Consider the following 15,818-nt stretch of genomic DNA (forward strand, 5'->3'; position numbering starts at 1 on the left):
CCACACCCCTTCTCATTACAGAGATGCACATCACCTAATATGCTTAATTGGTAGTAGGCTTTCGAGCCTATACAGCTTGGAGTAAGACAACATGCATGAAGAGGATGATGTGGACAAAATACTCATTTGCCTAATAATTCTGCACTCCCTGTATTCATTCACTCTCACATTCACACACTGGTGGAGGTAAGCTACAGTTGTAGTGGTAGGTTAGGTTTTGCCCAAGGACAAAATGACCAAGACAGAGAGAGCTGGCTCATCAGACAGACAAGCTCATCTTGTAACCTACTGGTTCGCTGGTCAGCACACCAGCTGACTAGCGAACCGGCTAACTAGCACACCAGCTAACTAGCACACCGGCTAAATAGCAAATCAGCTAACTAGCAGACCAGCTAACGGCAGCCACAAGCTGAAGGACGATTAAATGTAGTGGAGATATCAGAGATGACACTGGTGTGTCCGATTCATTCTTTAGCACTCTGGTCACTCTGGTGTGTCAGCCAGAACACCACTGAAGGCCAAATGATCCCAGCATGTGGAATAAAGAGCTTAAGGTTTGGTTTGAGACACTTTATTCTTTCACTGATTGATTCTTGCGGCTGTGATCATGTGTGTGGTTTCTTACAAAAAGGAAGTACACAATACAAATAGATGACAAATAAGATGAATAGATAAGTTACATATCCAGTTATATGTACGTACATCAGTATAGCTAATATAGCCATATATAAGGACAAAGATCACAGTACTATAATGCAGTAATGTTAAACACAAAGGTGTATATCTACATAAATCTGTCCTATCAGTGATCAGGGTACTGTAGTATACTTCCACTACATAAACTATAGAAACTAAACGACATTAGTGTGACTTTAAGTTACCATCAGTACAGACGAACTGATGGTAGTTGTACAAAATAAAGGCATTGCAATTATTGTGAAGGGCTTCCGGTTAAACTAAGATCAGCTGATTACCTCATAACAAATTGTTTGCTATAGAACGCAGCTCCCACTCTTCATTAATATCATGTACTGTAACTCCCAAGTAACCATGGTTACCCAGCCACGCCCAGTAGTCTCCAGAGAGACCAACAGCTGGTGCACGTTGTAACGCCGTGGCTTTCATAGTCTCTCCTTTTTCTACAGCTCATGTGTTCTTCTTGTGATGGTGCGTCTTGAGGGAGGCTCATACATGCCGTCATTTGTTGATCCTAAGAACGTTCCTCAGACCGACTTCTTCAACAACACTAATCGGCCTGCAGTTTGTAGCTACTCACTTCACTGTGGTGTTTGTTAGCTTGTCTTTCTTTGGTTTTATCCTGACTCCTCCCACAAGCTGATCCTACGTAGTCTGCCCAAGCCTCCCACCTCTGTTTGTTTGGGTGGTTTGTTTGCTGCCATCAACAGCGTGTAATGCATTTAAGTGATACTTCAGACATGAAGTACTGCGACAATAAAAAACTCAACTTTGCTTAAAAATAACTTTAGTTGTATCAACACTGCCCTCTGGAATAATTAGACTTTGGTGACAAACTGATGTGATCTCCATGTTTCCTTTGTTGGACTGTGGGCGAGTGTCAGAACTGAATGTACTGAGTAACATGTGGAGTTTAAATATGTGTCAGTTCCAGTTTTAGAGCTCTAAAGTGCAGCTATCATGTTAGGAATATGTTAGGAATAGACAGGAACACTGAGCACACTGAGGTCAAATCTTTATTTATCCAGTTCATCTGTAGGCTGAGCTCAGTCCATCCATTTAGTGAAATGATGTTTAAAGGTCTCCTTGTTCTGTGAGCGTGCACAGATCCTGAAGCAGAAAGCCTGGGTTAACAGAGAAATGATCATCACTGTGATGATGCTCACCATCTCTGACTGGGATTTGAGGTTTTGTCAAAGCAGCAAAGAAAGCCTGGCTATGTTGGACTGGGTGTGGAAGCAGCTCCCAGTTTGAGTTCAGGAGACAGACACCCTCTCTACTTTGACGATCAGCTTCAAACTTTCCTTTTTGATAAAACTTATAGTTAGAGCTGGATCAGGTGACCCTGAACCATCACTTAGTTATGCTGCTATAGAGATGGATAACAGATGGATTGTTGTTTTGTGTGTCTGCAGTCTGTCAGGCTGTCTGATCACAGAGGAAGGCTGTACTTCTCTGGCCTCAGCTCTGACCTCCAACCCCTCCCATCTGAGAGAGCTGGACCTGAGCTACAATCATCCAGGTCCCTCAGGAATGAAGCTTCTGTCGGCTGGACTGAAGGATCCAGGCTGGAGACTGGACACTCTCAGGTATGGAGAGAATGTCTGATATAGGAGGAAGAGCTGGAATCATTTCCTGTGTCTTTCACTCACTTCCTGTTTGTTTCCTGCAGATGAGACATGAACAATCACACATGCAGGAATATTTTCAGGGACAGACACACTAGTCTAGCTGGATAGTACATGGATATTTATGTAGGGGGTCTTCAAGGAGTCTGTTTGCAGGAACATTAATGATAACTGATAAGTCATGTTGAGAGTTTCATTAAAAGTAGACTTACAGTTAGGTAATATTTGGACAGAGACAACATTTTGTAACTTTAGATACAAGTATCAGCCATGTGTGTGTTTCCCATGCTGTATGTCCACAGTCACAGTGACAGTCAGTGACACTGACAGAAGGATGAAACAAGGCTGTGAATCATTTCAGTCTGTGTGTGTGACAAAGAGGCAGACAGGAGCAGCTAACATTTGGAAATGGAAGCTTACTGGAAACACTACATTCACGGCTGAATTCACAATAGATTTGTTCTCAAGTGCACATTTAGCAGCTAATGCTAATACTGTTTTTCCTTTGCTTTCTACAGCAGCTATTGCTAAGTAGGCCACTTTGCTCCGCTAAGGATTTGTGTGACCATGATGGAGACTCTGATAAGCTAATGCTGCTAAGCTAATGCTGTTTATGGGCCCTGTTAGAATCAATATTTCATTCTCATTCTGTTGTTTGAGAACAATATTAACGTTTCACATCATTATAACACAAGAGAAAAGGGTATTGGCATTAGCTACTAGTGCTTATTCACCTCAAATTACCTTTAGCTGCTAATGGCAGCCTACTTAGCATTAACTCCTCACTAATATAATGCTAATTTACATCAAATTAGCATTAACTGCTCATATTGTTATAAGGAAAGAGAAAACGGTATTAGCATTTGCTGCTAATAATTATTCACCCCTAATTAGAATAAGCCGCTAAAAGCAGCCAACTTAGCATTAATTCCTCACTTTGTTGTTACCCAACGGAAAAGAGTATTAGTATTAGCTACTATCATTTTTAATAAGTAAGAGAAAACAGTATTAGCAGTAGCGCATAATGCTAATTCACGTCAACGTAGTATTAGTTAATAATGGCAGCCTACTTAGCATTAACTGCTCACTAATATAATGCTAATTCGCATCAAATTAGCATTAGCTGCTCAAGTTGTTATAAGGAAAAAGAGAAAACGGTATTAGTATTAGCTGCTAATAATTATTCACCCCTAATTAGAGTTAGCCCCTAATGGGAGTCTACTTAGCATTAACTCCTGACATTGTTATAATGCAGGGGAAAAGAGTTACCATTATCGGATAATGCTAATTCTCATCAAATTAGCATTAGTTAATAACGGTAGACTTCATATCATTAGCTGCTGTCATTCTTACAAAGCAAACAGTATGAGCATTAGCTGTTAATCCTTTTTCATCTAAAATTAGAATTAGCCACTAATGGCGTATTGTTAAAAAGTAAGAAAAAACATTGTTAGCATAAGCGGATAATGCTAATTCATCTCAAATTAGTATTAGCTAATAATGGCACCTGCTTAGCATTAGCTGGTCACATTGTTATAAGGCAAGAAAATATGGTATTAGCATTAGCTGCCAATTTCTATTTACCTAAAATTAGCATTAGCCACTAATGGTAGCCTATAGCAAAAACTTCTTAATGCTAAATGAAGTTAATTAATGCTAAGTAGGTTTAACTGAAATTAAAGTAGTGTTAGCATTAGCTGCTGATATTGTTAAAAGGTAAGATAAAACATTGCTAGCAGCAGCGGATAATGCTAACACACATAATAATTAGCATTACCTAATAATGGCAGCCTTCTTAGCATTAGCTGCTCATATTGTTATAATGCAAGGGAAAAGAGTTGGCAAAAACAGTGTTAGCATTAGTGGATAATGCTAATTCACCTAAATTAGCATTAGCTAATAATGGCTACGTACTTAGCATTACCTACTAATATTGATATAAAGCAAGAAAATATGGTATTAGCATTAGCTTCTAATGCTTTCTCATCTAAAATTAGAATTAGCCACTAATGGCATCCTATTTAGCATTAACTCTTCACATCGCAAGGGAAAAATTAGAATTCAATAAAAAAAAAAAGTGTTCACATTAGCTACTTGTATTGTTAAAAAGTAAGAAAAAACATTGTTAGCATAAGGGGATAATGCTAATTCACCTCAAATTAGTATTAGCTAATAACGGCAACCTACATAGCATTAGCTGGTCACATTGTTATAAAGCAAGAAAATATGGTATTAGCATTATCTGCCAATTCCTATTCACCTAAAATTAGCATTACCTGCTAATGGCAGTCTACTTAGCATTAACTCCTCACTAATGTGATGCTAATTCACATTAAATTAGCTTTAGCATTAGCTGCTAGCATCAGCCTACCTAGCACTAGCTGCTCACATTGTTAAAAGGGAAGAGAATACGATATTAGCATTAGCTGGTAATATTTATTCACCCCTAATTAGAATTAGCCACTAATGGCAGCATACTTAGCGTTAACTCCTCACATCGTTGTAATGCAAATGAGGCTAACTTGCATTAAATTAGACTGCTGTTATTAGCTAATGCTATTTAGCAGTAGCTGCTCACATTGTTATAAAGCAAAGGAAAACGATATGAGCATTAGGTTCTAATGCGTATTTGCCTTAAATTAGACGTAGGTGCTAATGGCAGCCTACTTAGCATTAGCAGCTCAGATGTTATAATGCTAGGAAAAAGAGTGTTAGCATTAGCCATTCACATTGTTATAAAGTTAAGGGAAATAGTGTTAGCATTAGCTACTCACGTTTTTAAAAAAAGTAAGTGTTAGCATTAGTGCATAATGCTAATTCATGTCAAATTAGCATTAGTTAATAACGGCAGCCTATTTAGCATTAGCAGATAATGTTGACCTTGGCCAACTGGAAAAGTTAAGAACTAAAGATTTAGGAGTGTTTCTCGATAGCTCTTTCTCGTTTGAGAAACAAATGAATTCTGTTATTAAAACCAGCTGTAAGGTTTATATTGTTGATTGTCATTTATGCTTAGAAATATTTACTCATATATGCTTAGAGTTGTATAATCGATTGCATAATGATAGAGGTTTGATCCTGAGTAGTCTGTAAAGACTCTGTGTGCCTTCCAGAGTGCTCTGGCATGCACACACCACTTGGGGCCATGAGAGAGGTCGTACCCTCTCTTACTGATTTATGGTGTAGGACAGGGGTCTCAAACTCAATTTAGCTGGGGGCCGCTGCAGGCAGAGTCTGGGTGAGGCTGGGCCGCATTAGGTTTTCCACAAGAAAGGCATGGTTAAAAAATTCCAATCTTCTCAAATCTCTTTATTTTTATTTTTTAACACAAAATATGAAAAATGAATAAACAAATTAAGAATTAATAAGAAAATAAATCAATCTGTAATACATAAATAAAATAATAATAAGATATTTTTAGTCAGTGAACTTGTGTTTTTCTTTCAGTCTTCTATATCTGCTGTGTTTAGATTGAAATGTCTGTATTAACAGTTCTATAACCTTCTTCTGAACATGAATGGAACACTGTAGAAAATGAACTGTTCTTCTGAACATGGCTTCTCTTGCCTACTCCTTGCTGCTAGAGACCTGGCAGCGTTTCCTCTCGCATAGCCGAGCCAGATTTGGCCTGAGGGAGGAAGCAGTTGAGACCCTCAGTATGTCTTGAAGATGATCATCCGTAAGTCTGGACCTGTACTTGGACTTATTGAAGTTCAAAGTGGAGAAGAGCTTTTGGCACAAGTATGTGCTACCAAAAAGGCACATGGTCCGCTTGAACATTCGGGAAAGCCGAGGGAAACTAGGGCTCAAGTCTCTCAAAAATTGTCCAAGCTTGTCTGCTTTTCCACTCACCTCCCTGAACTTTGCTTTGAGTTCAGAGTTGCACTGCAGCTCAATGAGCTCCATTTGAAGCACAGAAGGGGCATCTTGCACATCAAAGGAGACGGGGTCCGCAAAAATGTGAAAGGTGGCTCTGTGTGTCTTGAAGTCAGCAAATCTGTGATCAAATTCCTCCTGTAGCCTCAAAATGACATCAACATACTCATCAGCACTGAATGGTGTGCCTGCATCCACGAGTGCCTTGCATGCTGGGAAATGGCAAAGGTTTGTCTGAGAGAGCTGAGCTTTCCAGAGCGCCAGTTTTGTGGAGAATGCTCTCACGTTGTCATAGGCAGCACTGACAAGTTGCCCCTGGCCTTGTAACGTCTTGTTCAGTACATTAAGCTCATGTGTCATATCAACAAGAAAAGCTGAGTCCATGAGCCATTTGGGATCAGTTAGCACAGGAACACTAACTCCATCCTTCTCCATGAAGGCTTCACTTCTGCTCTCAACTCAAAAAGTCTCTTTAATACATTTCCCCTGCTGAGCCAACGTACCTCAGTGAAGTCGAGCACATCCCCATATTCTGACTCCATTTCCTCTAAAAAAGCACAGAACCTTCGGTGCTTTAAGCCCCTGGATCTGATTTGGTTGATGCATTTCACAACAATAGACATCACATTGTCAAACTTCAGGCATTTGCTGCAAAGGACCTGCTGATGGATGATGCAGTGCAGAGCAATGGCCTCCTCCACGCCTTCCTCTTCCAGTTTGTTTTGTGCCACCAGTCCATGTTTCCTCCCTGTCATTGATGGCGCTCCATCTGTTGTTATTCCAACAAACCTCTTCCATGGCAAACCAACATTCTCAATGGCATCACACAGCTTGTAAATATCTGCTGAGCGGTGGTCTGGCCATGCATTGGAATTACTGTGAGCAGCTCCTCCATCACTTCAAAACTGTCATCAACACCACGGACATACATTGGGAGCTGGGCAGTGTCGGTGATGTCTGTGGTCTCATCAAGAGCGACTGAGTATACACTGAAACATTTGGCTTTCTCACACAGTTGGTCATAAATGTCACTTGACAGGTCAGAAATGCGATCTGCTGCGGTGTTGGCAGAAAGGCTGATGTTGCTAAACTGACCTTTCTTTCCCGGACAGACTATATTTGCAGCCTGCAATATGCACTTTTAGACAAATGCACCTTCTGTGAATGGCTTCCCTGCTTTAGCAATCATCTCACTAACCACGTGGCTCCGACTGCTGCATTATTCTCTTTGGTTGCTTTCTTGGAGAAATCTTGCTGCCTCAGTAGATCTGTTTTAAGACTGGCAACCCGGTTCGCTCTCTCGTCTCCCTGGTATTTTGCATCCAGCTCAGCATGTCTAGTTGTGTAATGACGTTTCAAATTGTATTCCTTGTGCAGCGCAACTTTCTCTGTGCAAATAAGACAGGTCGGGGTGCCCCTGTGCTCAACAAAGAAATATTGCATTTCCCACTTTTCCTGAAATTGTCGGTGCTCATCACCAACCTTTCTCTTCACCGCAGGCTTTGAAAAAGACATGTTTGGGGCTATGTGACATTTATAATTCTACTTGGTGTCACTGTCGCATTGAAGTTTCAATCAAGCGTTTAGCCGACGGACGGGGAACGTCTCAACGCGTAGAGAACGTCATTTCTGCTTCTTTTTCTTGCAACCGTAGCACGGCGATCGGCAGATAAAAAGCCGGTAGCAGTTGTTACGAAATCAGTTTTACCCCGGTTCTTTTTATTCCTCGAGCATCCAGAGATGGCACCGGACTCAGTAGTCATTTTTACAAAATCTTTATTCATCTTTATTCATCTTCATTTAAGCATGCACTTCTAGAAGGGAAGATGAGGCCGGTGTCCCTCTGCAAAAATCTTCACCCCTTTGTTAGTTACAGCCAGCTTTATAGAAGTGACCCCATTATAAAACCCCCTACGGTGTGCTGCAAACTCTGTCTGTGTCTATGTGCACGAGCACGTGAATGCCTACATGTGTACGTTCCCACGTGTCTATGTGAGTGTAAAGTGTCATACATTATCAAACTAACATTACATTTTCATATTAAGGTGGGGCCAAAAACTATCGTCCTGCGGGCCGCAATTGGCCCGCGGGCCACGAGTTTGAGACCCCTGGTGTAGGAGGACACCTACTCTGTGTCTGGTTAAGTATAAGAGCCCTTTGTTAGGGGGACCGCTGGACTCTTAGCACCAGCTTTGGGGTCACAGGGTCACATCTGGAACACACACACACACGCGCACACACACACACACAGACACGCACACACGCACGCACGCACGCACGCACGCACACACGCACGCACGCACGCACACAGACACACACACAGACACACACACAGACACACACACACACACACACAGACACACACACAGACACACACACAGACACAGACACACACAGACACAGACACACACACACACACAGACACACACACACACACAGACACACACACACACACACACACACACACAGACACACACACACAGACACACACAGACACACACACACACACACACACACACAGACACACACACACACACACACACACACACACACACACACACAGACTGGTACTCTTTGTTCATACCTGTGTAAGACGTCATAATGAACTTGTGCATATTCATGTAAGCTCAATAAAGAGCAGTGTTACGAGGGAGCAGACGAGAGCGACTGAGGTCAAGTGAAGGAACGGCGCTGTCACAGTTCTCTCCCTCATCAATTGTCTGGTTCCAGCGGTGGGTCTGTGCTAGACGACCCATCACCAGCTTTTTCCACTGGTTACCAGTACGTGGTAGAATCCACTTCCAGATCTGGTTGTCTTTAAATCTGTGAATGGATTGGCTCCATCTTATCTCTCTTTAACAAAAGAATCCAAGTGGAGCCCTCAGGTCTGCAGATAAGCAGCTTCTGACCAGAACTAGACGTAAAAACAGAGGTGAGCTTTATCGATGGCTGCAGCCAAACTCTGGAACAGTCGCCCTTCACATCAGGTCGTCACCAACACTGGACATTTTTAAAAGCCGGTTGGAAACACATTTGTACTCTGTAGCTTTCAATCCTGACCAGTCTTTATAGTCATTACTGTGTATGTTTCCTATTTTCTCTCTACTCTGTGCAGCACTTTGGCTCAAGCTGTTTTTAAATGTGCTGATAAATAAATGTAGATTTCTTTGAATAAAACAGTGGAGCCGAGCTTTGAGCTCAGTGTGTAACAGTGTGTGTGTGAGAGCCATGTAATGTCCATGTGTGCATGCTGACTGTGCTGCTCTGACCCCCCTCCTCCTTTCAGGGTGGAGCCTGCTGGAGTCCGATGGTTGAGACCAGGTCTGAGGAAGTGTAAGTGTGTTTTTAATGGGATTCATGAAAACAAAGCAGCACACATTCAACCATCTTCATCATGTCAGGAGTCATCATCAAAGTGTCAATCAATGAACAGATGATGGATCAATAACTGCAGCTGGATTGTGTTTGTTCTCTCCATCAGATTCCTGTCAACTCACAATCGACACAAACACAGTGAACACAAAGCTCCAACTGTCTGACAACAACAGGAAGGTGACATGTGTGGAGGAGGTTCAGTCATATCCTGATCATCCAGACAGATTTGATGTTTCTGAACAGCTGCTGTGTAGAAATGGTCTGACTGGTCGCTGTTACTGGGAGGTCGAGTGGAGAGGAAACGTTGATATATCAGTGAGTTACAGAAGCATCAGAAGGAAAGGAGACAGTGATGACTGTTTGTTTGGATACAATGATCAGTCCTGGAGTCTGATCTGCTCTGATGATGGTCCTGATTCTGTCTGGCACAATAACAGAGTAACATCCATCTCCTCCTCCTCCTCCTCCTCCTCTGTCTCTAACAGAGCAGCAGTGTATGTGGACTGTCCTGCTGGCACTCTGTCCTTCTACAGAGTCTCCTCTGACACTCTGATCCACCTCCACACCTTCAACACCACATTCACTCAAACTCTTTATCCTGGGTTTGCGTTCTTGTCTCCTGGTTCCTCAGTGTCCCTGTGCTGAGTGGAGTGTAAAGAGTGTCTCCTGTTACAGAAACACTCTGACTGTTGAACAGATAGTTCAGTCTGTACATGTCTGTCTCTTTCACTCACAAACACGTTTTCAGATTCATGGATTCAATCAGTTGATGTTTGAAACTCTTCTAAATGATTCCTTGTAAACTTCTTCAGTCACAAACAAACAGGAAGTGATGTCACATGTGTTCCTGTCCACACAGCAGAATGAGTCTATTGCTGACAGTGATGTACAAACAGAGTGAGCATTTCTGAGGCCCAAAATAAACTGAGTAGTTCACTGAATGAACAATGGACTGTGAGCTCAGTTCCTTCATCATTAGTATGGATTATATATGTATATGTATTATATTAGTATCATATATATCAGGTGCTGCTGCTTTCAGTCATTGTGCAAATGTGCTGTTTGTAAGCTTGTAAAGCTGCAGTCAGCTGAGACTGAAGAAGTCACCTGATCAGTGAGCAAACGTTTCTGAAAACGTCCAGATGAACAGAATCAACCTTTTGGGATCAGCCAGCAATGCAGCATCATTGTTGTTCAGCTTCAGAGGTTTGCAGGAATGAACTGATGACCAGAAACAGCTGCAAAGTCCAAGAAAATACCAGCTGGAGTTCAGCTGCATTTGAAGAAGTCAAAGAAAAGTAAGGATGGCAAAGGGCGACGTTTTCTTCCAAAGAGCTGCAAACATGGTCGACGCCTCATTAGAAGAATCATCTGGACATTTGTGAGGAACTCTAACCAAGAAAGCAACGTCACACAGATCCAACAGACAGTTTCCATGACTGCAAGTGTTGAGTGGAAAAATGCTACATTGCATTATTGCATCCTCTCACCACAGGAGGCGCTGTTGGCACCACTGATTGCTGATCAGCTGTTCTCTGATGATCTGATTGATACTGTGAATAACGGGACTCACTGAACTCTGTGACACAGTGAAGATTACAGAGTTTAACTTCAACATCTGACTGACGTCACACAGACAGAAGGATGAACCAGTGAGGCACAGAACACAGTTACTGGAGATACTGGATCAGCTCCATGTGAACCTCTGATGGAGAAGCTGCTGAGCCAGAGAAACATCAGGACATGACAGCAGCTGCACTTATCTAACAACATGTAGCAGAGCTGATCTATGTTAGAGGATCTATCACAGCAGCTGAAGCCAAAGTCCAACACTGGATACCAGCTGAGCCTGTGCTGAGTGTAGTGTTACAGGAAAAGGGCAGAAACACTGGTAGCTCCCAGTGATGCTGACTGGGGCACAGAGCTGAATGATGCAGCATCAGGACACTGTTTCAGTCTGACTGACAGAGAAACCTGTAGCTGTATCTACATGTGAGGCAGAGGCCACACAAGCAGCTTTCTATGTTTCACAGTGACTGAGATCTTCAGTGGGGGTGGACATGCTCCTGTACAGACCTCTGAGGAGAACCAAGGTGCAGTCAAAGAGTCCAGTCTGTCCTCACAGATGTGAACATGTGCTTTCATCAGGTCTGCTGTCAGCTAGCAGGCTCACATCAGAATCACTGTTCCTGAAAAACACAGTCTGTGTGACATCATCAGTCAGCTGATGGTCCCAGATCTGAATGGTTTCTGTCTCTACTGAGGAAGTCAGAGAATATCACTGAGGTGTGGATCAGGTCTGAGTGAGCTGTGGAGGGACAGCTTTAAACAGTCCACAGGTCTCACGTCCTGCTCAGTCTGGTAGCAGATACCTCGTATTGTTCCAGATGTGCTGACATCAGCAGCAGCACAGCTGTGTGATACCATGAATCTCAGTTATTGATCCAACACACAGTAAATACAAAGATCAGGATTTCTGAGAGTAATCATTATGAGTCTGAACACATGATCACTGAATGTTAGTCTCCACAATAATAAGCTAACACAAGCAAACACAGCTTTCAGCTCTTATTTTGAAACTGGCTTATTTAGAGAGCTGTGATGTGAGCGTGCCTGGCTCTGAGGCACTTGGGTCAGCCTCTGTTGTTTAGAAGTGTTACAGACTGTGAATGACACAGACCTGTCAGTTTCCATGTTTGTCTGTAACACAGCTCAGGGCTCCATGCTGAACGCATCCATCCAGTGTTATTGATCCAGGACTGATACCAGCATTGGGATCAATACTACAACACACAATCACATGTGTCCACGTGATGCAGTTTGAAGAGCAATCAGATGTCTCTGTATGAGGAGGCGGGGTCACAGGAGGTTCACAGAAACTCTGCAGCAGCATCATCAGCTCACATGGAAACTTTGATGATTCACTTCTGTGGTGTTTTTACAGAAACACGTCACAAAATTAGCTCCACCTGTTTTGTGAGCTTTGAGTTTCTTGTCTTCATCCTGGATTCTTGTGTTGCTGTTTTTACACACAGCAGATATTTCCTGGTTGCTTCCTTGATGACCACATGAAGCTTTCTGAAGCTTGGATTGAAAACGCTTCATTACTCAAAGCTTTCCAACACAGGCCTCTGTGCTGCCATCTGGTGGACAAACATGTGAAGTGCAGCGTGAAGCTACAAATGAAACTGCTTCAGCTACGTTTATATATAACATACTATAACCTATATAATGTGGAGATCAGGGAAATTATTTTGTTGCTACTGTTAATAATCATCATCATTACCATTGCATTAATAATATAATCTACAGCATTGATATTGCATTCAGATGTTTAAACATTTTGGTACCCAATTAGCCTTTACTACAGGTGCAGTTATAACCACTTTAAACTGTTGAGTTGAATCTATGATCTTAAATGCTTTTGAATGCTTGTTATAATCTTAAGTGTGTATGGGCTGATTCTGTTGATTCTGAGGACACTCTGTGCAAAGTGTTGACAGGAAACTGCAGGTTTGCAGAGCGTGCTTTTGCAAAAGTGAAACTAAAAGCAGAGTGTAAGTGCAGCTTATTCTGAGGAGCTGTTTGGATGATGCTATTTGAATAACCAGGTTGTTCATTATTATCTTTTATACTTTTATATTCTTTTATTAAGCTTCTACTAGAGGTTCTTGATTAAAACATTTATTCAATATACTACATATATAGTTTTAGTAAACTGCTAACACATGTGAGAGTGGCCTCTGTTTGACTGCGAGCGTTAGTAGGTGAGAGGTGACACAGAGTGCCAAGTGAGGTCGTGACACACACACATAATAGATACATTCAGTTATAGGTGAGAGGTTAATCATGTTTGCTTGCAACTGCGGGCGTGCAGAAGTGGTATCTTACTGCAGAGCATGGTCTGTGGTTTTGGAGAAGCGGCAGTCAAAAGGTTGACAGGAAACATCTGCCATGAAGATAGAGATAATGTTCTTTTCAAACTGTGTTAAAAGTCATTGTGGTTTTGATTTGACGTATGTATGTATGTATCTGTGTGACGTTGAAGGGGCGTCATTAAATTCAAACCCCGATGGTATAAAATATCTGTTTATGCTTTGATTAGTCGGAGATCAGCGCTGTCTGCGTACGGCGCTGGTCCCCCCACGCCTGTGTTCATTAAAATCAATTGTTTGACCAAGCTCTTCTGGACCTGGTTGTTTGTACTCTCCTTCCTCAATATTTGAACCTTAACAATAACTATATGTATAGTGTATTATGTAGGTGTTAGAGCTGGGGGTAGAACTGCTGATGGCCTGGTTGTTATTTATGTTCCCCATGGTTCACCAGCTCTCACACAACATCAGCACCAATGATCCACGTCCTTATAAACCTCTGAATCAGGTCCTGAAGCTGTGACGTCCTGAGTGAAGACCTCACTGATCACATGACTCTGGTCACCTGGACTCAGTGTTTCTGAAGCAGTGTGCTGGGTTTTTAAAAACACGTGGCTGCTGCCTGATGTTGGGCCCACAGAGGAAGACGACTCACTCGCTCTTCTTCACTTCCTCCTTAAACATGTGGAAGGAGAGCAAAGTGCTGCCAGACTCTTATTTCTGACAGGAACAGAAGAAACCACAGCAAACTGGTCCAGTTCTTCATCTTCATCACAATCTGTTTATTTCTGATGGTGTCTTCAGTCTGAGGTTTGAAGTTTCCATGTCTGTGTGATGTGTGGTGTGAAGGCTGCTGGTTAAACTGGGACTCACTGTTTAAAGCACTGAGTGCTCATAGAGAGATGCTCCATGAGTCCCAGTACAGACTACAAACATGGTGGAAACTTAGCTTTGATATCCACACACTCTGCACGTCTGTGAGTAACTGTGATGAAGATGTGCAGAGATCTGTGTCCAAACAGGAGAAAGACTGTAAAGACTCTGTGCTTCTAACAGCCTCTGTTAACATATGTGAGGCTGTTTGTTGTTGTTGCCATGGAGCTTTGCACTGTTTGGGTCAGCAGGTCATGTGATCAGGTTTGTTCTGCTGGACGATGGTTCAGTGTCAGGTTTGTTTGCATTCATCAATAAATATCTAAATAAATCAAACACTCCATGTTTGTTCTTTCATCATGTGACCTCTGCTCATCCATCTCTGTGTGTATCAGGATACATTTGGTTCATAATACACAGAAAAATCAGAGTTATTACCTGTAATAAATGTGAAAGATTCCTGCAGTGATAACCAGGCAGGACTGAAACACATCCAAGCTGTCACCACGGTAACAGCACCGTCCATCCACAGGTGAGGGGAGGAGCAAAAAGAGGGACTTTGACCATTTTATACTAAAAACACTCAACTAATGTTTCTAATATGAAACAAATAAGCCCACATTAATGTGAGCGTTTATTAAATAATAATAATCATGATTTCCTCCTGATCTCATTTCCACAGCAGAGAAAACTGTGGTGTATATTGAGGTGGAGGGTGTGGTCTGTGGCTCAGGTGTAGAGTGAGGGTGGGGTGCACCACAGCAGCATGCTGGGACTGCTGAGGGTGGAGGAGGGAGTGATGATGACATCAGAGCTGCAGCACAGAGACCAGTGAACACACAGTCTGTTCATCTTTGCATAGATACAATATACAGCACAATATTGAATGACAGACACGCTGTGGGAGCTTCCACAGATACACTGACGTCAGCATCCAGAGTCCTCCTGCTGCTCCCCCCTCAGAGCCCCGTGATCAGCACCAACACATTCAGTTAGATGACAGAGTCCAGCTGCAGCTAGAATCAGCTCCCCTCTGTGAACAACAGCACAGCGTCAGTGTTTCACACTCAGTGAAAGGAGGAAACAGCAGAAGAACACCATGTGTGCTACGTTTCCCAGGACACACTACAAACTGCACAAATACAGAGCAGCACGTGGAAGGACCTGGAGCTGCATTTACAGAGCTGCAGACAGCGTGATGTCCTGTATGGACAGGTGGAAGGAACCAAGTCCTCAGCTGGAACACTCGTGTTTGTCCACAGACAGGAAACACAGCAGGAAACTTCCTCACAGAAGTGCAGCTCATGGATAACACACTTCCTGTCAGTCAGAATGAGGCTGCAGCCAAACACAGAAAGGTGTTTTTGTCCAGATGAGCCCAGAGAAGAAACACGAGTGCTCACAGACATCAGAAGCTCAGAGAGGTGAAACATGAGGTTGGAGTCCTCGTCAGCATCCAGAAGAGCTGCTGTGAAACCCTGAGTACTCATGACAG

At 42.6% G+C, this 15,818-nt stretch overlaps 1 protein-coding gene across 1 annotated transcript in view; it reads left to right on the top strand.

Moving 5' to 3' along the window:
- LOC146577006 (uncharacterized) overlaps positions 1 to 11,248 on the top strand; it is a 135,174-nt gene extending 123,926 nt beyond the window's left edge. Inside the window, exons 11-13 of the mRNA XM_085268129.1 lie at positions 2,112 to 2,285; positions 9,487 to 9,533; positions 9,682 to 11,248. Of these exons, the coding sequence (XP_085124255.1) occupies positions 2,112 to 2,285; positions 9,487 to 9,533; positions 9,682 to 10,220 (760 nt within the window). The 3' untranslated portion in view covers positions 10,221 to 11,248. The remainder of the gene's footprint in view (positions 1 to 2,111; positions 2,286 to 9,486; positions 9,534 to 9,681) is intronic.
- The last annotated feature ends 4,570 nt before the right edge of the window (positions 11,249 to 15,818 follow it).

Source organism: Mchenga conophoros, linkage group LG3 (assembly GCF_057382185.1).
Source record: "Mchenga conophoros isolate Kocher_MC1m ecotype Shallow Benthic linkage group LG3, M_conophoros_male_GT1.1, whole genome shotgun sequence".
NCBI classification, from domain to species: Eukaryota; Metazoa; Chordata; class Actinopteri; order Cichliformes; family Cichlidae; genus Mchenga; species Mchenga conophoros.